The following is a 24,422-nucleotide window of genomic DNA, read 5'->3' on the forward strand; positions in this document are numbered from 1 at the left end:
GCACAGGCTGTGCCTCGTGTCAGTGTGGCCATGCAATGATAGGCTTGCACAGGCTGTGCCTCGTGTCAGTGTGGCCATGCAATGATAGGCTTGCACAGGCTGTGCCTCGTGTCCGTGTGGCCATGCAATGATAGGCTTGCACAGGCTGTGCCTCGTGTCAGTGTGGCCATGCAATGATAGGCTTGCACAGGCTGTGCCTCGTGTCAGTGTGGCCATGCAATGATAGGCTTGCACAGGCTGTGCCTCGTGTCAGTGTGGCCATGCAATGATAGGCTTGCACAGGCTGTGCCTCGTGTCAGTGTGGCCATGCAATGATAGGCTTGCACAGGCTGTGCCTCGTGTCAGTGTGGCCATGCAATGATAGGCTTGCACAGGCTGTGCCTCGTGTCAGTGTGGCCATGCAATGATAGGCTTGCACAGGCTGTGCCTCGTGTCAGTGTGGCCATGCAATGATAGGCTTGCACAGGCAGACTGCAGCACATTTTTCTCATCGTTTGTCAAAAGTGAGGCTGTTTCTTATTTATGATGCAGGTTGTTATCCAGAGATGTAACATTACAATATGAGCCGTAACTCCTCCTATTGATCACTATAACCGCTCCCTGTAACTCCACCCCAATTGGCTCCCTATAACTCCTCCTATTGCTCCATATAACCGCTCCCTATAATTCCTCCTATTGCTCCATATATCCGCTCGCTATAGCTCCTCTGTTGCTCCATATAACCGCTCCCTATAACTCCTCCCATTGCTCCATATAACCGCTCCCTATAGCTCCTCTGTTGCTCCATATATCCGCTCCCTATAGCTCCTCTGTTGCTCCCTATAACTCCTCTGTTGCTCCATATAACCCCCTCCCTGTAACATCTCCATACAATCTAATATTTGTTAATGGATCTGCACTTGGAATCGCTCACTATGAGTAGCCGTTGCTTTAGAAGTGGAATATCCAATTTACCTGCATCACCAGGATCCAGAACAAGGGCATTCTTCCAAAGGGCCGCAAGCGATTCCTAAAAACAGGAGAGTTGAAATATTAAGTGACCTCCTGACTTCCGATTTTTACAGATAGCCTCAGTCAGTCCTGGTTTATATCTGAAGCACGGTGACCACCCGACTACAGATTGTCATGGACAGGCTCAAACTGTTCTGTGTTTATATCTAATGTATGATGACACTGTTAAGGCAAAGTTAGCTAGATTCTTAGGAATGGCTCCTCTATCCTGTTACTGAGGCGATTAACAGTTAATAACTTTGTTGGAAGAGCGTACCGTATTTTGCCCCTGCACCACGTTAAACGGGAGGGCACGTATATTATCGGGACTTATAAGCAATTTCTCGTCGTCATCGTCTTGATCCGTCTTGTTCGGATGTTGCTCTGCTAAAAAAAAATAAAAAAAAAATAGCCATAATGAGGGATACTTGCACAGGCGACATGTCGACAGAGGGAGGAGGCGAGAGAAATAAGGAGACGAGGAGGGAGAGAATGGGACAGAGAGTGGGGAGACAGATTATTAGCATGAGGGGAGGGGGGGGAGGAGGAAAGAGGGGGGGAAGGGGGGGGGGAGAAGGGAAGGAAGAGGGAGAAGGGAAGGAAGAGGGGAAGGGAAGGAAGAGGGGAAGGGAAGGAAGAGGGGAGGGAAGGGGGGGGGAAAGGAAGAGGGGGGGAAAGAAGGATATAGATATTACTATTGGAAGCTGATTGTGGAGTGACCATACCTGCAGGGGCCACGTTGGAAACAGCAGTGCGGAGGGCTGGGGTAAGGGGGACAGCAGGGAAGCTCTGGTTGACCTGGTATATTTTGTGGGGGTCTTTTTCGTCCCCTGAATTGTCCTGGACCTCCGAGAACATTTTGACGTCCCCGCAGGTGACCCCGTTCAGGGCGCAGCGGAAGTTAGTTTTCCACTTGGCGGGGTCCTCGTTATTCTCATAATACTTGCCGCTCTCGATGGCCCAGGCCTGAGCGAGGGAAGGAGACAGAGTGAGCAAGAGTTACGAGAGAGACAGAGAGACAGAGACAGAGACAGAGAGAGAGAGCAAGAGTTACATGAGAGACAGAGAGACAGAGAGAGAGAGAGACAGAGACAGAGAGAGACAGAGAGAGACAGACAGAGAGAGCAGAGAGAGAGAGAGGCAGATCATGAAGACAGAGAGACATCATGGAGATAGATCATGGCAAGGTAGGGAGAGACATCACGGAGAGCCATATCATGGAGGGAGAAAGAGGGACATAACTTATGGAGAGAGAGAGAAATTACAGAGGGGAGAGAGACATCGTAGAGGAAGAGAGAGACAGACCTCATGTAAGAATAGAGGGAGAGAGAGATGAGAAAGAGAGGGAGTCATAATATGAGAAGGATGGAAGAAGAGCAAGGAAAATGTGTAATTTGACGCCGAGTCCTTGGATAGGAGGTTGTGAACGCTGTGGCTGCCGGGCAGGGGGGCGCAGCTCACGAAGTTTGCGCACCCCTGGCTTAGTGAATTTAGCCCAGATGGAGGAATCTTGGGTTGTAAATAGAAAGCAGCGGTCCTGAGTATTCTCCATGGTGAAAGAGGTTTATAGCTTAAATAATATGCTCATCATATAACCTTTTCAGAGGTGCCAGCAATATATTTGTTTTTCAACAGGGGCTCCTAGAAAAGCTTTGGTTCCTAGAGCATCCCTAAAGAATTCTCTGCAGTTTCCAGATCATTTGATAATGGTACCAAATACAGAAGAATTTACAATGCATCTGATCTCAGACGCGCTATTAGAGAGGGTTGGGGTTCCTTACAATGCATCTGATCTCAGACGCGCTATTAGAGAGGGTTGGGGTTCCTTACAATGCATCTGATCTCAGACGAGCTATTAGAGAGGGTTGGGGTTCCTTACAATGCATCTGATCTAAGGCGCGCTATTAGAGGGGGTTGGGGTTCCTTACAATGTATCTGGTCTCAGACGCGCTCTTAGAGAGGGTTGGGGTTCCTTACAATGCATCTGATCTCAGACGTGCTATTAGAGAGGGTTGGGGCTCCTTACAATGCATCTGCTTTCAGATGCGCTATTAGAGAGGGTTGGGGTTCCTTACAATGCATCTGATCTCAGATGCGCTATTAGAGAGGGTTGGGGTTCCTTACAATGCATCTGATCTCAGACGCTATTAGAGAGGGTTGGGGTTCCTTACAATGCATCTGATCTCAGACGCGCTATTAGAGAGGGTTGGGGTTCCTTACAATGCATCTGATCTCAGACGTGCTATTAGAGAGGGTTGGGGTTCTGCGGAATTTCCCAATATAATTATAGGGTTCCTTAACAACAACAACAAAAGGATTAAAAAAAAAACCCCACTGGGTTAGAGGGTGGTTGAATGGATATTCAAATTTTGTAATATACGGCACAGTACCATTAGTTGCTTTTTAATAGATTTTTAAGCCCATTCGAACCCATGATAGATGTATCTGTAGCCGACACCTGCCTTAAATATCTCATAATCCTGTTCAACTATGGGCTTCCTGTTCAGATGCTTCCAGGGGATGCGAAATTTGTTGCTTTCCTCTTCCAGCCAACAAACGCCGAACTGCTCACTGCGGATTTGTCTGAGGAGCCAAGGCCCAAAGAGCTCTTTGTGATGAACCCTGAGGTGAGACAAGGGACCACAGTCACGGACGCCCTGTGTACAGTATGCTGCGCCCCTGCAGCTTCAGAAAATCAGAAATCCAAGCGGGTGAGTTTGTTTTTAATAATAAAATTTTTTTTAACATTGGATTTAAGCAGGGGTCTCTGGAGCTGAAATTAATGGGGTTCAGCCCTAGGGACCACCTGCTTCCGGAGATACTTACCTCCGTAAGGGGGTGCCGGTAGCCGCTGGGCTAGCAGGGTTAATTTAATGGCAAAGCTTGCAAGATTCTGCTCCCCATGGGCCAATAGGAAGTCATGCCATCAGCTTCCTATTAGCCCGCCAAGAGACCAGCACCCCTTTCGGAGGTCAGACGTGGGCCTTGGCACTGTATTCCCTGCTGGTAACAGGGAGGAGGTGCAGACGGCTCTCTGGCCCTTCCCCTGCAAGGCAGGCTGTGTCACTGACAAGCTGCTACACAGCCTGGTCTCTAGAGGGCGCTCTGCACCAGCCTCCTGCTACTCTGATCCAGGTAAGACAACATTTACACTATGTGTATAGTGTGTATGCGTTAGTTTGTATCTGTGACTCTCTGGTGGGTGTGATGGGTTACTTATTTATGCATGGTGTGTGGTGTTTAAGGTAATGGATATATATGATGGGGGGTTAATTTGGTGTGCATATATGGGGGTTAAGTGTGTGTATGGCATGTGTGGGGTTCATTTGGTGTGTGTATTGGGGTTTGTATGCACGATTTCTATACACTTGGGATTGTGTGTATGATGCGTGTATATATTTGGTGTACATGTGTTCTCTATGGCGGGTCTGGTGAGCAGGCGTGCGCTATGGTGTGTGTATAGGCCAACTGGAACAGGGACTTATCCATGTTTAAATAACGCAGCCTCAGAGCTCTGAGAATCCAGCAGAGAGAGTTAATTGTAGCCACTCAATTAACTAGTCTCCACCTGGACTAATGAGAGCTCTGTAAAGAGTGTCATGTGAGACACAGGAAAGGATTTTCCTCAGTACACAAGGGTGCTGACAAGAGGAAAGAGGTCTTGAGTGCACTGAAGGACTGGGCATTGAAAACAAGACAAAAAGAGGACAAGACCTCTTTTCCTGGACACAGGACCCTGCCAGAGGCTGGACCCTCCAACACACCTGGACACCACTGACCTGAAGGGCCACCTGCTGTAAGGTACTGCTGAGACTTTAGGGGTGGTATACTGGTAAGGGGCTTTTCCCCCCAGTCTTACAGATAGGGAATGGGGAGTGAGTTAGGCCTTACACAGGGATAGGTGTTTGTTGTTTTATGTATATTTTTGTTTGCTGTGTTACTTAAAGGAACAGGCAATAAAGCTTTATATTAATTTCACCCTAGAAACGGTCTCCAATTTGTACACCTCTGCACACATCTTACACCAACAAAATACAAAATGCCCCAATGCTACATCCAATATGGCAGATGAGGGAGCACGCGTGTGGGGGAGCGCGCAGAGAGGAAAGGGCGCGCGGCGAGGAGGGGGCGTGCACGGGGGAGAGCGGCGAGGAGGATGCGTGCGTGCATGGGGAGAGCGGCGAGGAGGGAGCGCAAGAATTGCAAATGGGGTTTATTTCATTTTTTTTTTTTGTGTGTTTCCAAGTGGAGCTCACCTCATATACTTTTCACTAGTTCCATCCCTGGTGGGACGGACTCTTTTTAACCCATTAAACATGACTGTCATTAGGTCACCTTTTTTTGTTTACTTTAAGTCAAACCCATTAGACATGTCACTATTACTAGGTCTCTTTGGTCCTACATGGGACAAACTCTTTAACCCATTCAACATGACCTTGCCACTCACCTCTCTCTTCCATGCATGGTGACTTATGCGTGTAGCCAAGATGAATAAAGCCTCGTTATGATATCGTGGTGGTTTAACAACCAAAGTGGATCTAGGAGAAACATGTTTTTAAATGTTTTTTTAGTAAGCAGCAAAAATTGCCTATTTAAAAAATTACTGGTGTAATCCTCAATTGTCCCTTCACCTTCTGACCACCTCACAGCTTCCCGTCTTCCACATCTACACATAAAACATCTATGGTCATAGCATCTTGTTCCATATCTATGTGCTACTCCATAAGATGCCTTACAGAACAGCTTACTAAACATGGCCCTTAAGAGCCATTTTCAAGTGAATGGCCCTTAATTACCCATTTCCTTGAATGGGGCTGTAAGGTGTCTTCCATAAGGGAAGTGGTCTTATGAAATAGTACTACTTAACAAGTAGGGTACTTTATTCACAATCTTATACATAATCTCATACATAAATTAAGAGGACCTTGCCTTCACTTTGTGTATATATAGCATATACACCAGTCATGAGCCTAACCCACTTGGTGAGTTAATCCAAATACCATAACCAACCTTCCATGAGAGGACACCTCCATTCCCTGCCGTTCACCATTAACTATTAGTGCTGCCTCTACGTCAATGAGAGGACAGCACCAAACTGTGCCACCAAGAGAGGACACCACCACACCTTGCCTTCACCATCGAGTGATATCGCTACATCTACCTCAATGAGAGGACCGCATCAAACTCTGAAACCAAGCTTCCTCCTTTCAAACCCCACTGAACCGATCTTTAGTGTCGTGGCAAGGTCCTTCCACCACCAGAGAGCCCATTTGTAACAGGGGATTTATCCCTGTTCAGGAAATGTGCCTCTAATCCAACAGTGTGGTGGTTAACTGCTGGTAGTCAATTAACCAACATCACCTGGCTGATTAGGTTTGTTAGAAAAGCCTGTCTTTGAGATAGGAAGTGAGATTTTTCCTGAGTCTCACAAATTGTGGGACTGACCATAGGAACAGGTGTCTTGAGCTGCAGAGGGACTGGACTGCACACTGCTAGCAAGACACAGGGGAAAGTACTTCTAAACCTGGATCGTGACATTGCCTTATCGGCCAAAGGTGTGGACACCAGAAGAACAAAGAAGCCTTCCCCTACAAGAAACAGATAAGACTTTTCTTATAGGACTGTTGTCTATGTTTTGAGATATATATCTCTATCCCTATGATTTGGGCTGATGAGTCATAACCACACCCTTAAAGAGAGCTGGACTATAAGTGTATACAGGCATACCCCGCTTTAAGTACACTCACTTTAAGTACACTCGCGAGTAAGTACATATCGCCCAATAGGCAAACGGCAGCTCACGCATGCGCCTGTCATCACGTCCTGAACAGCAATACCGGCTCCCTCCCTTTACCAAAGCTGTGCGCAAGCAGGGAGACTATAGAGCCTGTTACAAATGCGTTATTTACATCAGTTGTGCACGTATATGACGATTGCAGTACAGTACATGCATCGATAAGTGGGAAAAGGTAGTGCTTCACTTTAAGTACATTTTCGCTTTACATACATGCTCCGGTCCCATTGCGTACGTTAATGCGGGGTATGCCTGTATATACTCCAGAGTGGAGCGGATTTTGTTTGCTGATTTACATGTTTGGTGTGTTTAAAGTGACAGGCGCAATAAAGCCTTATTTTAATTTCACATTAAAACAGTCTCCATTGCGTACCTCTGAACACGTCTCTTACACCATTGATTACTTTCAATTGCGCTCATCTCCTAACAAAGACAAATGTCTTTCAATGACCAATAACTAGGGACATCCACTTACCCAAGTCACTGTGCTTTCTTGCACTTTATTTCTCCTTTATCTTCACAAGAACTTTTCTCCAATCCTAACCAGCTGAAGTGCTTCATTATGTATGTCCCCCAGTTTAAACAATATTTCAAGCCTCCATGGTATGGATGAGTTGTTTTAAGAAGTCCTTTCCTACAACTGAACAGCAAAATGGCTTCTAACGAACAGCTGAGCCATTGATTTGATGGCAGAACTTGGCTCCGTTAGTCTGCCCATTCTCCTATCCTATTAGATCCATGGCTTAATTTCATATTCAGGATAGTCTTGTCTATTTCAAGAATTTCTGACCTACTCTCTGTATTTGCCTCAACCACCTCCGTTAAAGGGCAATTCCAACAATCTACCACTTTTTTCCGTGAAGTACAGTACTTTTATTTCCCACAATCCTCCAACCTTCAGAGCATGAACTTGTCCTAGCACCTCTCTCTTACTCTGAAATCTGCTTCTCTCTTGCACCTTCTTGAACCCCTTGATCTATTTGAAACCACAAAAAACAAAACAAAGATGCCCGAAGCTACTTCCAATGCGACAAAAATACACAGTGCAATACCTATATATTCTCTTGAAAGAGGGTCATTTAGTTTAACCCTTTGGCCAAAGCGTCTTAAGCCTGCTGCCGTGGGGTCACGTGAACACAAGGCATAATTTGACGCCACGTTGCCATTCGCCCAAAGCCGTCGGAGACCAGGTAAGTGAGTTAGAGGCCTTGCGCGCTCCCCGGCATTTAATGTGCGCAAAGTGGGGGTGCTGGATTTTTTGGGGGGGGCGGCTCTTCCCAGAGGCATTTAAATTAAATGCCGGGGGACAGCGTGAGGCCTCTGCAACAATAAAACGTACCTGGATTCAGACGCTGTGACGCGTTGCTATGGCAACGCAGCGTCAAATTACGCCGTAGTGTCATGCGGGGTTGACGTCACACGGCCGTCTCCATGGACGCCGCACACATTATCCAGCAGCAACCAATCAAGACAGAGGAAGCTGCCCAGCCCCCTAGCAACAGCTCTGCCGGCCAAGTCACTATGTCCAGAGACGCAATACCGGTACACGTATACCTGTACTGTATTACCTCTAATTTTTTACTGGACAGTGTCCAAATATTGGACACCTGGCAACCCTACAGACAATACCAGTGATTGCTCTACCCATGCACAATGTTTTCTTGACGATTTCTTTTGATATGGGAAGTAAGGTTTTCACTTCTGCCTCTTATTATCCACTTCTGATGCTTACATTGGTTACTCAGCAACCAGCAGATGGGCACACCTGGAGGCACCTGCCAGTGCTGTTATAGAAGAAGTACAGTACTAATATATTGTTTGTAATGTGCCAACATATGCCATAGCGTTGTACAATGGGGGTACAGAGCTATGTTCATTACATAAACAGAATGACAGACATGTGCATACAGATACAGAAGGTAATGAGGGCCCTGCTTATAAGAGCTTACATTCTAGGATATATCTCTAGGTGTTTCACGTATGACTGGTGTATCCAGTAGCGAATTTCCCGTTAGGCCCGGGTCGGCAAAAAATGTCAGCCCCCTGTATGCATTTGCCGTGCTCTCGGGCCTAATGGGCCTAATGTGTCCATCTCCTTTGGAATCCCAGCTTCAAATGACGCAGCGGATGCCCCGTGACGTCCCACGGCATGGCAACGAGACATCAAAAGGATGTCGCGTTACCATGCGCCGTCACGTCGATGACGTCCTTTGACGCTGGGATTCCGAAGGCGATGGAGGGCAGTGCCAAGAAGGCAGCAGGACACGCAAGTGCCATGGGGCGGCGGATTCTGGGTGCATCTCGATAAAGCTTTTGATACTTTGTAGACTGTGCTACCATTAAGGCTAAGTCCATAGTGACTGCAGCCGTGCGGAGGCGCGCTGAGGCAGAGGGAAAGCGGGTGCTTTCCCTGGCCTTAGTTCGCGTGCCGTCCGGGGGCGGGCCACTGACGTCACGGAGCTGGTTCGCCCTCATTGGGCGAACCGCTCACGTTACCGGCCCTGCGCTCCCGTGAGCACCGAAACTAAAACAAACTTGTCGGCTACGCTTCCGCACGCCTGCGGAAGCGTGTGCGAGCCCCTGCTAAAGCCGCTCATTGCGGCTGCAGGGGCTCACTGCCGAGCATGCCTAAGGCCTTGCCCCCGCTGCCTACTACACGGACGCTGCACGCACGAGAGCCCTCCCCTCAATGGCGCCGGGTCCGCTGCGAGGGGGGGCCGCAGCGATTGAGAGCAGGACTCGCGTCGAGCGATTAGGCACGCCCCCCGGCGGTTCAGCCAATGAGGGCGAACATGCCGGGTGACGTCATGGCCGCGCCCCCGTCACTCCCCCGCCACGCCCTCCCGGTCTCTCCTCCTGCAGTGAGCTGCAGACCGGGGAATCGCCTGAACGCGCCGCCAATATCGCGGGCACGTGTTACAGCGGCGTGACCGGGGCCTTAGCCTTAGGAGCAGCAGTCTGTGCCGATCGCTGATTCTTACCCTTTCCTACAGTGTTTTTAGATTTTGAAATCTGATGCTTTGTTGAGGAGATATAAGCCTTTAAGATACCAAGTGTTAAAATGGAGCTCTTCCCAGAACCCAGTGCAGTCAAAGTTACCGTGGTAACCTCAGGAGCTAGAGATGAAGACACAATGCCCCGTCTTTTGTTCCAGAGCTGAAAGGGCTCGTTCTAAAATCCCTCAAACGTCCAGCAATCAGGCAATGCATGTGTTTTTTAAAAGACGTTGCATAATTTTAACCCCTTCTGTGCCAGAAAGTATTGCCAAAGCATTGCGAAGCTTTGCTATACGGGAGGGAAAAAGGTGGAGCGTAAGAAGCAGAGGATTCTGGGAGTTGTGGTATCAGGACACAGGGCCAGAGCAAGCGTGCCAGACTCATTCAGCACTTTGCAGTCTGTATCAGGCCCCTTTGGCACTGGAGGGGTTAAAGAAATCTCACTTCCTACAGCATTGCAAAACCGGAGGTGTACATGCCTCAAACATCCCACTTATGATGTCAGCATTTCCTCCTATAACTCGCTGCCAGTGGAGTATAGGCTGCCCTAAGCTCAGATCCCATACCCATACACAGCATACCTCATAGAACTCCTATAGTAGCCCCATGGTAATGTCCTTGCCTTTGAAGTGGGTGAATCCTGTGCCAACTCTCCTTGTGAGCCCTGGCAAGAGCCTTTATCTCCCTGTGCCTCAGGCACCAACATTACATTGTAAGTTCATCAAGACATGGACGAAGTGTGCCCGCAAAATTCTATGTACAGTGCTGCGTACACTGTCAGCGATTTATATAGGAAAATATAAATATCATTGTAAGGAATGTGAGCATGTCCCCAGTAACATTCCGCCAAGGTAACGTATGCAGCAGGGTGCCTGCATATGGGAGAAATGTTATTGTATACAGTTATCTGTCCTGTGGGTGCCAAGCTCATTTCCCTCCCCTGCAGCAACACGTAAGGTGTGTGTGTTTCAGTGTTTTTACATGTTTTTATGTGTAAGGTGTGTGTGATAGATAGATATACACACACACACTTATTTATAACACACCAACATATTCCATAGCGCTGTACAATGGGGTTGGAGGGGTAAAAAACAATAACAAACATAAATATACATTGTTACAGTAGGTAAGGAGGGCACTGCCCCAAGGAGCTTGCAATCTATAAGGAAGGGTTAGTGGAAACAGGGTAGGGGGATAAGAAGGATGGTGTGTGTCGGACTGTGCAGAGCAGCTGTAACATTATCGGGGCGATCCCGGTGGTATAATCTCAGAGTCTGGGGTAGAGTGATATCAGCTGCACAGCAAACAGACACCCACAGCAGAGATGCAGAGGGAGGTGCTAAGGAAGCGCCAAGTCTTAGAAGTTGTGCATGTCCTTGCCTCATGATATTAACCCTGTGTACGAGCAGTGAAGGGGTAGCATAGTGGGGGACGGGTGTGTGCGTGTAATGTGGCTGTGTATCACGGTGTGTGCAAGTGTATTATATATATATATATATATATATATATATATATATATATATATATATATATGTGTGAATGTATTGTGACAGTATCAAAGTGCTTGTGTGTGATAGATACATACACTAGCTTTGTGTCAGTACGAGTATACTGTATGTATGTGTTTTGTATCAGCGTGTGAGTGTATAGCTGTATACAGTAAGCGTGACTGTGCATTAGTCCATTTGTTTTTTAATATTTTATCATTATAACTTGTTCTGTGACATAATAAAAAACCCACTAAAAACAAATATAAATCACGATGTCTCACTGATTTTGGTGCTTGTAGCTTGACGCTTGACAGCTCGGCTGTCAGAGCGAGAGCTCATTTGCATGTCAATACCCAGAATCCCTGGCTGCAGTGGAAGCACGGTTATGTGAAGAGATAATAGAGGAAGGCAGGGTTGCAGACCTGCCTGAGACATGCAAATGAGCTCTCAAATGGTATGTTTATTTGCTGTCCTATTCCCAAATCCTAATGTGGTGCACTTCCATTTCTCATATATTATTTCAACACATAATTCAATCCCATATGGAAAGCCACTTCCCCTACAACAATCAGACTCAGGAGGTGTGTGGCTGCAGATAGGAACATTACCCATACTGTGCTACACACTTTCCCCAATATTATTGCAATGTATAAATAAATTGTATAAAGGAAGATCAGCATTTCCCCTATAACTCTCACAGAGGAGATGGTATAGTATAGAAACAACACAAATCCTATAGATGTGCACTTTATTTCCCCTATATCAATGCAACACTACAAATAATGCCATAAAGTACATCTGCATGTTCCCTAGAACACTCAGCCAGTGACTGCACAGAGGAAAAGGTTATGGTAGGGAGACAACCCTAATCACAAATCCTGTACATGTGCACGTTATTTCACCTATAATACTGCAACCCATACAATATTCATAGAAGGAAGATCAGCATTTCCCCTATAACTGGCAGCCGGAGAGATTATAGACCATCACATTCCCACATCATAAACGTGAACATTTCATTACCCCTATAACACTGCAAAACCAAAAATAATCCTATAAAGATTAGCATTTCCCCAATATTATTGCAATGTAGAAAAAACCCCTATAACTACGATTGGCATTTCTCGTATAACACTCGGGCAGTGGTTGCACATTATGCATTTCATTTACCCCCTTATTATTATAACGTAGAAAGAAATACTATAAAAGCTGCATTCCCTATTATAATGCATCACAACAATAATCCTACAAGGAAGATCAGGATTTCCCCCATAACAGGCAGTGGCTGCACATGGAAAAGTTTTTAGTATAAAGACAACCCTATTACCAAACCCTAAATGTGTACACCTGATTTCCCCCCTACAACAATACAACACCGAAAATAACCCTCTGAAGAAGTTCTTTCCCCAATAACACTAACCCTAATTACTGTAGCTGTGTTTACCTTAATGCTGATTGTTTCCCGGCTTTACTGCCAGCTGTAAGTTTTGTATCAACACAAGCTCAGCTTGTGCCTTGCCCCTATATAACCAGCTAGCCCTGCCCAGCCCTGTGTCAACTTCAATGGGCGGCCAATTACAGAGGCACACACTGTACCGGGGAGGTTCCCCCGCAGGCCGTGCCTGCCGTGTGTAATGAGACCAAGCTCTGATGTGAAACAATGGTCTGGGAGGCTTCTAATTACACACAGCAGTGCTAGCACATTCCTGGAAGTCATGTGACCTGTGTGTGTGTCTCTTGGTCTCGCCTCAAGTTTGGTCGTCAAAGGCTACTTATCAGGCCAGGTGTGGTTAAGATTTCTTTAATTAACACATACTAATCCAATTAACCTAGCATTAATTACCACTAAGACAACTTAATTAGGGCTGTTCTAGGCTGTTAGTCAGCCTTTCTATAATGGTGCGTGGAACCGGCCGACAGGGGGGAAGATGAAGAAAATAAAGAATTTGCGCCGCTACCGCCGCTGCACTGTGTGTGTATGTGTGTGTGTGTATGTACAACGTTAAGAAACAATTTATTAAATTATTTATTTATTTCAAAACTTATTTAACACACATACATTCATATACACAAATATACATACATACAGTACCTCACTCGCTCACAGCATACACACAAAAAGCGTGCGGCACGTGCACGTGCGTTCGCACAGGCCCACGCGTTCGCACACACTATAGAACGGCCCTTAGGTGTGTGTTGCTGTAGAAACCTGTTCTCTTGAATGTGAGCACGCCTGCTCTAGGGAAACACCACTCAGGAGTTTCCCAACCGCCTCAGAGAGTAGTATAGTGAGAATGTGCAGAGCAGGATGTGGCTGGCCTATCTAGGAGTGAAAGGGTTACTGGCATCGGTGCATGGATAGGGCAGGGGACAGAGAGAGCGCAGAGTACAGAGTTCATAGGAAGGGGAGTGAGAGTACAAATGATAGATAGTGTAGACCAGGGGCGCGCAAACTGGGGGGACCCACCCCCCAGGCGAAGCGCAAGATTTTTCAGGGGGCACGGCGCTCTTCCCCAAGGCAATTAAATTAAATGCCGGGGGATCGTCTGAGGCCTCTGCAACGTCATTTACCTTGCCTTCGGTGACGTGTCGCCATGGCAACGTGGCATCAAATGACGCAGCGGGGTCACATGACCCCGTGGCACAATTTGACCCCGAAGACGCAGTAAGGTGGGGGCGGGAGTGCAGTCAGGGGGCGCAGCGGGGAAAGTTTGCGCTCCCCTGGTGTAGACCGTGGCGGATATCCCATCAGGCCTGATACCCCGGCCTAGGGCGCGGCAACATTTTGGGGCAGCATATTTCCGAGGGAGAGCGTGGGGCCTCTGTAAAGTTCTTACCTTCTCCTTCGTGCCGCTCTCCTCCTTCAGGATCGTGCGATGCGTTGCCGTGTCAAATAACGCTGTGATGCCACATGGCGTTGCGTTTCCATGGCAACGTAATGGCGCATGGCACTGCGTTTCCATGGCAACGTGACGTCACACGGCCTCGCTTTGCCATGTGACACCGTGTTGCCATGGCAACACGACGCCATGTGGCATCACAGCGTTATTTGACACGGCGACGCTGAAGGAGGAGGAGGACGGCACAGCAGGAGAAGGCCGCCTGGGCGGCACCAAGGTAAGTGCTTATAGGCGACGGATATTTAAATCTGCTGCTGAGTGTAGAGCAGGGCTATAGTGGACCAGGAACGGCATTCCGGCACTTACTTTAGCAGTAGGAACGCGGGTACTGGCGGTTCCATATTGGCCTCAGGAGGATCACCCATGGAGAAAATTAAGGCTGTGATTATACCCCAAAACACGCGACGCCGCACCAAAACAACATGCAAAAATCCTATGAAACGGCTCAGGCCGCAAGCGATGGTCGCGGTGCGACCGACTCCAAAGCAGACGGCTGGGGAAGAGACAGAGGATTTAGTTTTTTTCATGCGACGGCCGTGTCACTTGAGCGGTTCAGCCAATGAGGCCAACTGCTCACTGCCACGCCTCCAAGCCTCCCCTGCTCTCTCTCCCTGGTACAATCAAGATGCTGCTCGGCGGCAGCGCTGGGTGACGCCACAGAATAGCGCTGCCGCCGAGCAGCACTTAGTATAATCTCAGCCTTAGGGTGCAGACAGTGTGTCTCGCCCCTGCAGTTTTATTTATTAGTGACTGCATTGGAGTGCACAATCACTAAAGTAATACACAATGTCCCTGTTGCAGGGTACATGCAACCACACGCGGGTTCTCTAGATAAGGCTTATTTATTGAGCCTTTTAAAATACAGCACACAAAATCAAAACAGCTTCTCTTCAGCATACAAAAACAAAACAGTAAGTCAGCTGCTTGTTGTAGGAGAATGGTATTTTATCAGAGCGGTCACATAGGATACCGATTATGAGGGTATTCTGTATGTTCAAGTTCTTTTCAAACGATCCTTCGTCAGGCGCGTGAGAGTTAAATTTACACCGAGGTGCAGGTACTGCGTGATGGATTTAATTGCTCCCAAAAGGGTGTATAGTTAGTAAAACGGCAAGATACTTCTCAATAGCCTGTAGTGGGACTGGTCAGTCAGCTGTGGTAGACACTATTAGGCCTCGGCCATGTTCTCTGCTGGCGTGATGAGGCGCGCTGAGGCGCAGGGAAAGCGGGTGCTTTCCCTGGCCTTGCGGTTGCTTACCGCACGCACTGTCAGCAGCCGTCAGGGGGCGGGCGCGTCACTGGCCGGGGGCGGGCGCGTCACTTGCCGGGGGCACGCCAGTGACGTCATGAGGGCGAACCGCTCACGTGACCGACCTGTCGCGCCGGCAAGCGGGAAAATTTTAAATTCCCCTAAGACCTGCGCTTCCGCAAGCGCGCGGAAGTGCAGGTGAGCCCCTACTAAAGCCGCTCTAATTGCGGCTGTAGGGGCTCAGGGCTGAGCGGGAGCGTGCGTCAGCACGCTTCCGCCAGCAAGCGCTAAACATGGCCAAGGTTTTAATCTAATACGTGGATGGTGGGGACACGAATAAAAAAACGTTGTTTTTATTTTTAGGAGAGCATAGAGAATGCACGTTACTCAGCAGTGCTGTGCACTGTGGCACTAGTAAAGCATATCTGCCGCCCATGTAGGACCCAGTGACGCCCCAAACGATCTCCAAAGCATCCAGCTCTGTGAGCCACACGTTAGCACACTGCGGTTTAAAAAGTCTCAGCAGCGATCTGAGGCTATCTCATTAGGTGAGCGAACACATTAAGCTAATAAATATTGACGAGTGAACAAGTTTACGCTAATAGATATTTAACTGAGATATCGGCTAAGACCCGACATGCAGCATGTTTCGTCGCTTACTGCGACTTCTTCCGGAACACTCGGTCTCACAATCCTACTTTTAGGACCGTGTATGAAGGACACCGGAACACATAAGGCATAATTATGACACATGTCTAGGCTATTATTTTACAATCCGCTATATGTATAATTGCTATAAGACTTACCTGATCGAATCTAGGAGGATAATAACATCCCCCCACGAGGCTCCACTCACTGTAAAAACGGAGCATGGGCAGTGAATATTTGACTGCACCATCCACGTATTAGCTTAATAGTGTCTACCACAGCTGACTGACCAGTCCCACTACAGGCTATTGAGAAGTATCTTGCCGTTTTACTAACTATACACCCTTTTGGGAGCAATTAAATCCATCACGCAGTACCTGCACCTCGGTGTAAATTTAACTCTCACGTGCCTGACGAAGGATCGTTTGAAAAGAACTTGAACATACAGAATACCCTCATAATCGGTATCCTATGTGACCGCTCTGATAAAATACCATTCTCCTACAACAATCAGCTGACTCACTGTTTTGTGTATCATAGTGGGTATCATCCCCACTAGCAAGTTTTCATTCGTGGTGCACGGTGCGCGGAGCATGTGCAGTAACTAATTTGCTGCACTGGTCACATGTAGACCTATACAGTATCTGCAGGACTATAAGCAGTGGCAAATACACCACTGATCTATACGTTTTTACTGTGTTCTTTGTTATTCAGCATTTCTACTAGACGTAGATCCATCAGGGAGCATATAGATCTCATCACTATACTAGGCATACTTTTCATTTTGGTGGTATATTAGACCATACTTACCTGCTTTGTAATTACGGTCGAAACATTTTCCTTAACTGAATATTGATAAAAAAAAACAGGTCTGATATTGAGTGACATAAGCGTCTAGACGTTAATTTTAAATAATCCACACACATGGTTTTTAAGCACATTTATTAATAAAATATTTTATATACACTTTTCACCCTTGACCACTTTATACTATAAAGGTTTGCAGTGCGCCTATATCAGGGACTTTTGTGTGCCCCCCTAGGTACACCTCTACGCTAATATTGCTACTCTCCCTAGGCAGCACGCGTACACCATCCAGGGGTTCGAGCGAGGGTTCTCTCTTCATAGTTCATCAAACATGTACTTAGAAGACAGACCTTTGAGCAGTAATCTTACTTCAGCATTTCAGTACTCCCTCTTGATCAGGCAGCCTCATGTGTGTGCAGCCTGGGGTTTTTAAAACACCTTGATTATGCAGCTGGGAGCACTCTAATTGTCAGGAGCTTCCCAGCTGAAAGTTAACCTTGTCACTGCTGCACTGCATACCTACACATACGTCTGCCAGGCATAGAGCTGGTGACGTTCATTCACCCTCTGTAAGGAATCCACTACTGGCTTTGACTATAGCTTTGCAGACCTGTGCGGTTGCAAGCTTCCTCTGGCAATCTATGGCACAGGTGCTGCCTCTCATTGCAGCTTCTGCCCTGTGCTACTTCATTGGAGGAATTCTCACACACCCTCCTCCTGTGATTGGATCTCCGCCCTTTATATTCTAGGCGTTGGCTCTGAACCAGCGCCGAGCATAACTATTCCTACCTCTATGTTACTGTCTCTGCCACAAACCACCCCAGGCCTCTCTCCTAGCGTTCTTACCTTCCAAGTTCCTGAGTATCCAGAGGCCTGGTCCTGGACGTCTGTGCTGAAGCGTTGTTGCCAGCACTGGCCTGCTGCTATCTCCTTGCAGTGGCCTACCCTGGACGTCTGTGCTGAAGCGTTGATGCCAGCACTGGTAACTGCTGCATTCCCTCCTAGCAGTGGCTACCCTTCCTGTCCTGCGGCCTGCTGCTATTCTCCTGCAGTGGCCTACCCTGGACGCCTGTGCTGAAGCGTTGATGCCAGCACTGGTAACTGCTGCATTCCCTCCTAGCAGTGGCTACCCTTCCTGTCCTGCGGCCTGCTGCTATTCTCCTGCAGTGGCCTACCCTGGACGCCTGTGCTGAAGCGTTGATGCCAGCACTGGTAACTGCTGCATTCCCTCCTAGCAGTGGCTACCCTTCCTTTCCTGCGGCCTGCTGCGATCCTCTTGCAGTGGCCTGCCTTGGACTTCTGCGCTGAAGCGTTGGTTCTTCCCGACGCTGCCCTGCGGTGAACTTTGGCCAGCCTGCTGTCTCCTCCTGCTGAGATCGGCGTCATGGGCCGAGGCCGCTCCTCGCGCAGAAGCCACCCCCGCGCTCACTCTCCTAAGCTGAAGCGGGGTACTCCTGATTTCCTGTTGCCGAACTCCTGCTTCATTAACGACGATGCTGCCTTCTCCAATCCTGACCCTGCGATGTACGACTACGAACTGCGCACTCCGGATCAGTCTGCGTGGACTAAGGTCGGTGATTATATAACCCCACCTCAGCCCCGCGGTCCGGTCCCGGTTTGTGGCGAGCACAATCGTAACAGTATGCTCGGCCCAAAACCGGACCGCGCCGTGGCGGGGGTTGGCAAATGTGTAACTGCACCTATGTCCCAGGCTGCGGACCAGTCCCTGTTTGAAAAACAGTATCTGTTTGAAAGACTGCCTCCACCTAATCTTGCCTGTATGTATGAAGGGTTAACCTCTGCAGAAAGACTAACTCGTAAAGAAATACTTACAAGGTCTCAGGAATGTAGAGAGGTAAAGAAGATGTTACAAGCCGAGTACTCCCAACTACTCCTTCTTATGTCTACTCCAGGTCTGGAAACTGCGGATTTTGGGGTACCGACTCAGGCCATAGACACCACCCTTAAATTATTCCTGGAATTTGACAAGAACATAAGCGAGTGTGAACCTCTACTTGCTGCCCACGCGCAGACTATTCACAAACCCTTTTCTGTCAGTCCTGTTGCTAAACCTGTGGGGGTACCTCTCTCTCCTAAGAATGGTCAAACCATTTCTCTGTCGCTGCCCGCTAAGGATGAAGCTGCCACGCTCCCTAATCCTGAGTTAACCTCCCTAAATTCTGTCCCTGAGGTTATTTCGGTCTTAACCCCTGCTAGTCAGGCTTATGCGTCCCCCACTGTAAATCCCTGCATTCCCCAGGTCAGTGTGTCTTCCCTAGCACCAGAGAATGAATCCTGTTTGCCCTCTTTTCCTAAACCAAAAATTCTAAGCTCTGTTTCCGAGGTTTTTTCTGTATTAACCCCTGCTAGTCTGCTCTGTGAGGTCCCTACTGCTAACCCTAGTATTCCGCAGTCTAATGATAGGTCCCTTGGGCAAGAGGCAGAACCCCCTATGACCCCACTCTCGGAGACTAGCTTCTATTTCTCTGATTCTCAGGTACAGAGTAATTTAACCCTTGGGGTTTTTCCTATGTTAACCCCTGCAGGTCAGCCCTGTGAACCTTCCTTGGTAGATCCCTTTAGTTCGTCAGTCAGGGACACCTCCTTAGCCTCAGAGGATCAACCCCTTTTGTCCTCTGACTCGGCTAAAATTCTCGGGGCTATGCCCCCTGAACTTTCGGCAATAATACTGGCTCCAGTAAAAAGTATTCTGGAGCCGTTTGTTTCTCTAAACCTGTTTGCAGAATCCCTACTCCTAGGTATTTCACTCACCCCGTCTGCCACTCAGAGAGCTGAGACCCCTGCTTCTGAGCATAGACCCCTTTTCGTGGAATCTGTTGTCGTTTCTGATGTCCCAGACACTCTTTCCCAAATACCCACTTCAGAGGCCAGCACAGTCGTGGTTGCCCCACTTGCACTGTCTGAGTTCTCCTTTTCTCAAATCCTAGGGTTTAAAGCGAACAGTACATATTATGCTCCTTTCCAAGTGACCCCTACTGAGATCAGCGTATCTGCTGTTGCTCCCTCAGTACCATTAAAGTTAGGGCCCTTCTTTTTGAAGGATCAGGCTTTCAAGTTTGAGACTCCCTTTATCCCTGACTTTGTAAATCTGCAGTCCCTTCTCACTGTAGTTAAAAGTTCTCCAGCAGCCGCTGAGTTAAGCTTTGCCGCTGCCAAATCTTCTGTTATAGAAGCAACCTTGCCTAGCTTACTTCTGTCTGTCCTATCTGTGATGCCTATCACCTTTACTAAAATTTCTGTTTTGCAAGGTATTTCTCCTATTAAATCTGTGATACCTGCAATTCCTTTAATCAGTTCCAAAACCCCTGTCACTAAGTCTCCCATGGAGTCTGATGCCCTCACTAGGGATTCTCAGGGACCCAATTCTGTAACAAGCAAGATGTCCCTTGTGTCTGTTGGAGAGTTTACCCCAGTTTCTCTCACGGATCATGCCACAGCCTCCGGGATGATTAAAAATGACTTTAAGTCTGGGATGCCCATTCCTGTAATAATACTGTTTCACGCTGATTCGCCCACAGTATTCTGGGTATCCACTACTGATTGTATGTCTACTACCACGAACTCAGGGGTATCGCATTTGGAACTTTCCCTTTTTTCAGAAGATCCCGTCTTTAAAATTGACTTATTTTTCTCTGTGTCTTCCACAATACTTGGGGTACTTGCTATTGACTGTCCTGTCCCAAAACTAGGGTTACCTCTCAAAAAGGTGCCTGGAGCTACCGATGTTAAAAACCCTATGTTTAAAACACTAACAATTTGCATTGCTTCTCCCACAGTATCATGTGAGACCTGGGTACCTGGGACCTCCACTCCGAAGCCAAGCTCTAGTTCTCTGTCTTCTTTCTCTGTGTTGGAGGCACCCAGCTTTAACCCCAAGACTTTTTTCTCTAAGGTTGATGCACCGCTTAACCGCCTGCCTTGTTTTTTGGATAAAATCTGTTTTCTCACCTTTCAAACAGACTCCTTACTCGCAGGTCTCTGTGTGGTGCCCAAAGTGCCCGTTCTGTATGGCAATTGGCCTCTCCCTAAGACGAAGACACCCTTACTGGACCTCGTCGCTTTACCTGAAGCGTCCGTTCCTGTTCTCTATGGGTCCACTATGGGTATAGACATGCTTATTATGTCCTTCGCCAAGGCCACAATTTCGGATTTGATTCTCTCTAAAGATCACAAACCAAAGGAAGCGGATCCTTCTTCAACTGCCAGTACCATGAGTTGCATACACACTGCTACAGACTCTCGCAAATTGCTTGGGATAGCAACCCTGTTTTTTATCAAAAGTACCGCTGCAATAGTGTGTAGTGAACCCTCCCGCCCCATTCCCTTGCTAACCACCACCCGGAATTCCTTGGAAGCTAAAGACTCTCGCAATTTCCTCCGTGCTGATTTCACCAAAGACATTGCCTTCTCTGAAGGTCCCTCTGCCATTTTTGTCCGACAATCTGTGTCCTGTGTCCCGTACTCTTGGACTATTACTATGCACCGGACACCTGGCTACTGTCCTTCCGATGTTCCCATTCCGGAGCCCTCAGGTCCCATTGTCCATGTACCAAGAACGGCAGTACCACCGCTGTCTTTCATGGCACTCGCCAATGTACATCTGGATTGTGGACCTAATTCTCGCCGGAGACACTTCAGGAACAACTCAATGTCTCCCAGACCTATGAATGGTCCTGTTCACCCAGGCTTCTCACCCAGTGGTGGGGGTACTGTAAGGAATCCCAACAAACTATGGGCTTTCAACGCCACCTCTCGCCTAAGGAGGTTTAGGAACAATTCCATGTCCCCCAAATCTGTGATGGATCTTGTTCGTCCGGAGGCCTCACCTGAAGGGGGGGGTACTGTAAGGAATCCACTACTGGCTTTGACTATAGCCGTGCAGACCTGTGCAGTTGCAAGCTTCCTCTGGCAATCTATGGCACAGGTGCTGCCTCTCATTGCAGCTTCTGCCCTGTGCTACTTCATTGGAGGAATTCTCACACACCCTCCTCCTGTGATTGGATCTCCGCCCTTTATATTCTAGGCGTTGGCTCTGAACCAGCGCCGAGCATAACTATTCCTACCTCTATGTTACTGTCTCTGCCACAAACCACCCCAGGCCTCTCTCCTAGCGTTCTTACCTTCCAAGTTCCTGAGTATCCAGAGGCCTGGTCCTGGACGTCTGTGCTGAAGCGTTGTTGCCAGCACTGGCCTGCTGCTATCTCCTTGCAGTGGCCTACCCTGGACGTCTGTGCTGAAGCGTTGATGCCAGCACTGGTAACTGCTGCATTCCCTCCTAGCAGTGGCTACACTGGCGACACACTTTATTCGAGCTCGGCTAGTCCCACGAATTCGGGTATACCCGGGTGTATTGAGGTTTGTGACTGTTTTCTGCCCGAGTGCATTGGGTTATTTTCCAGACAGGGATTGAAGCATTTTATTCCCGCTGGCTGCAATACTGCACAGTATATATATATATATATATATATATATATATATATATATATATATATATATATATATATATACTGCATTACAATTCATGAATTTATGCCATCTGGTAGACACGCGAAGCATTGCAGCCTATTAAATCCTAATCATTATCATTTAACAGATCAGCCGCCCGTCAGCCAGGCATGAACCCAGGCTGGGAAGGCAAACACAACGGGGCTTGTCAGAGGTGAGGAGCGGCGCATTCCAGGTATCTGCCAGGTACATACTGGGTATTTGCTCGAAAAAAGTGTGTCGGTGCAGTACCCTTCCTGTCCTGCGGCCTGCTGCTATTCTCCTGCAGTGGCCTACCCTGGACGCCTGTGCTGAAGCGTTGATGCCAGCACTGGTAACTGCTGCATTCCCTCCTAGCAGTGGCTACCCTTCCTGTCCTGCGGCCTGCTGCTATTCTCCTGCAGTGGCCTACCCTGGACGCCTGTGCTGAAGCGTTGATGCCAGCACTGGTAACTGCTGCATTCCCTCCTAGCAGTGGCTACCCTTCCTTTCCTGCGGCCTGCTGCGATCCTCTTGCAGTGGCCTGCCTTGGACTTCTGCGCTGAAGCGTTGGTTCTTCCCGACGCTGCCCTGCGGTGAACTTCGGCCAGCCTGCTGTCTCCTCCTGCTGAGATCGGCGTCATGGGCCGAGGCCGCTCCTCGCGCAGAAGCCACCCCCGCGCTCACTCTCCTAAGCTGAAGCGGGGTACTCCTGATTTCCTGTTGCCGAACTCCTGCTTCATTAACGACGATGCTGCCTTCTCCAATCCTGACCCTGCGATGTACGACTACGAACTGCGCACTCCGGATCAGTCTGCGTGGACTAAGGTCGGTGATTATATAACCCCACCTCAGCCCCGCGGTCCGGTCCCGGTTTGTGGCGAGCACAATCGTAACAGTATGCTCGGCCCAAAACCGGACCGCGCCGTGGCGGGGGTTGGTAAATGTGTAACTGCACCTATGTCCCAGGTTGCGGACCAGTCCCTGTTTGAAAAACAGTATCTGTTTGAAAGACTGCCTCCACCTAATCTTGCCTGTATGTATGAAGGGTTAACCTCTGCAGAAAGACTAACTCGTAAAGAAATACTTACAAGGTCTCAGGAATGTAGAGAGGTAAAGAAGATGTTACAAGCCGAGTACTCCCAACTACTCCTTCTTATGTCTACTCCAGGTCTGGAAACTTCGGATTTTGGGGTACCGACTCAGGCCATAGACACCACCCTTAAATTATTCCTGGAATTTGACAAGAACATAAGCGAGTGTGAACCTCTACTTGCTGCCCACGCGCAGACTATTCACAAACCCTTTTCTGTCAGTCCTGTTGCTAAACCTGTGGGGGTACCTCTCTCTCCTAAGAATGGTCAAACCATTTCTCTGTCGCTGCCCGCTAAGGATGAAGCTGCCACGCTCCCTAATCCTGAGTTAACCTCCCTAAATTCTGTCCCTGAGGTTATTTCGGTCTTAACCCCTGCTAGTCAGGCTTATGCGTCCCCCACTGTAAATCCCTGCAGTCCCCAGGTCAGTGTGTCTTCCCTAGCACCAGAGAATGAATCCTGTTTGCCCTCTTTTCCTAAACCAAAAATTCTAAGCTCTGTTTCCGAGGTTTTTTCTGTATTAACCCCTGCTAGTCTGCTCTGTGAGGTCCCTACTGCTAACCCTAGTATTCCGCAGTCTAATGATAGGTCCCTTGGGCAAGAGGCAGAACCCCCTATGACCCCACTCTCGGAGACTAGCTTCTATTTCTCTGATTCTCAGGTACAGAGTAATTTAACCCTTGGGGTTTTTCCTATGTTAACCCCTGCAGGTCAGCCCTGTGAACCTTCCTTGGTAGATCCCTTTAGTTCGTCAGTCAGGGACACCTCCTTAGCCTCAGAGGATCAACCCCTTTTGTCCTCTGACTCGGCTAAAATTCTCGGGGCTATGTCCCCTGAACTTTCGGCAATAATACTGGCTCCAGTAAAAAGTATTCTGGAGCCGTTTGTTTCTCTAAACCTGTTTGCAGAATCCCTACTCCTAGGTATTTCACTCACCCCGTCTGCCACTCAGAGAGCTGAGACCCCTGCT

At 48.2% G+C, this 24,422-nt stretch overlaps 1 protein-coding gene and 1 long non-coding RNA gene across 4 annotated transcripts in view; one reads left to right on the top strand and one right to left on the bottom strand.

Moving 5' to 3' along the window:
• Positions 1-12,796, bottom strand: part of IRF7 (interferon regulatory factor 7) — a 29,383-nt gene extending 16,587 nt beyond the window's left edge. The window contains exons 1-6 of one of the 3 annotated variants that reach the window (XM_075566800.1): positions 12,715-12,795; positions 5,438-5,528; positions 3,453-3,612; positions 1,716-1,956; positions 1,268-1,374; positions 955-1,009 (exon numbers count right to left, since the gene is read on the bottom strand). In XM_075566800.1, coding sequence (XP_075422915.1) covers positions 955-1,009; positions 1,268-1,374; positions 1,716-1,956; positions 3,453-3,612; positions 5,438-5,454 — 580 coding nt within the window. In that variant the 5' untranslated portion in view covers positions 5,455-5,528; positions 12,715-12,795. Of the gene's footprint in view, positions 1-954; positions 1,010-1,267; positions 1,378-1,715; positions 1,957-3,452; positions 3,613-5,437; positions 5,529-12,714 lie in introns of all 3 variants that reach the window. The other 2 variants (XM_075566799.1, XM_075566801.1) reach the window with 2 other exon arrangements.
• Positions 1-24,422, top strand: part of LOC142463923 (uncharacterized) — an 80,891-nt gene that overhangs the window by 13,343 nt on the left and 43,126 nt on the right. The window contains exon 2 of the long non-coding RNA XR_012787542.1: positions 3,540-3,701. This is a non-coding gene — a long non-coding RNA (uncharacterized LOC142463923). The remainder of the gene's footprint in view (positions 1-3,539; positions 3,702-24,422) is intronic.

This window comes from Ascaphus truei, chromosome 12 (assembly GCF_040206685.1).
Source record: "Ascaphus truei isolate aAscTru1 chromosome 12, aAscTru1.hap1, whole genome shotgun sequence".
Taxonomy (NCBI): domain Eukaryota; kingdom Metazoa; phylum Chordata; class Amphibia; order Anura; family Ascaphidae; genus Ascaphus; species Ascaphus truei.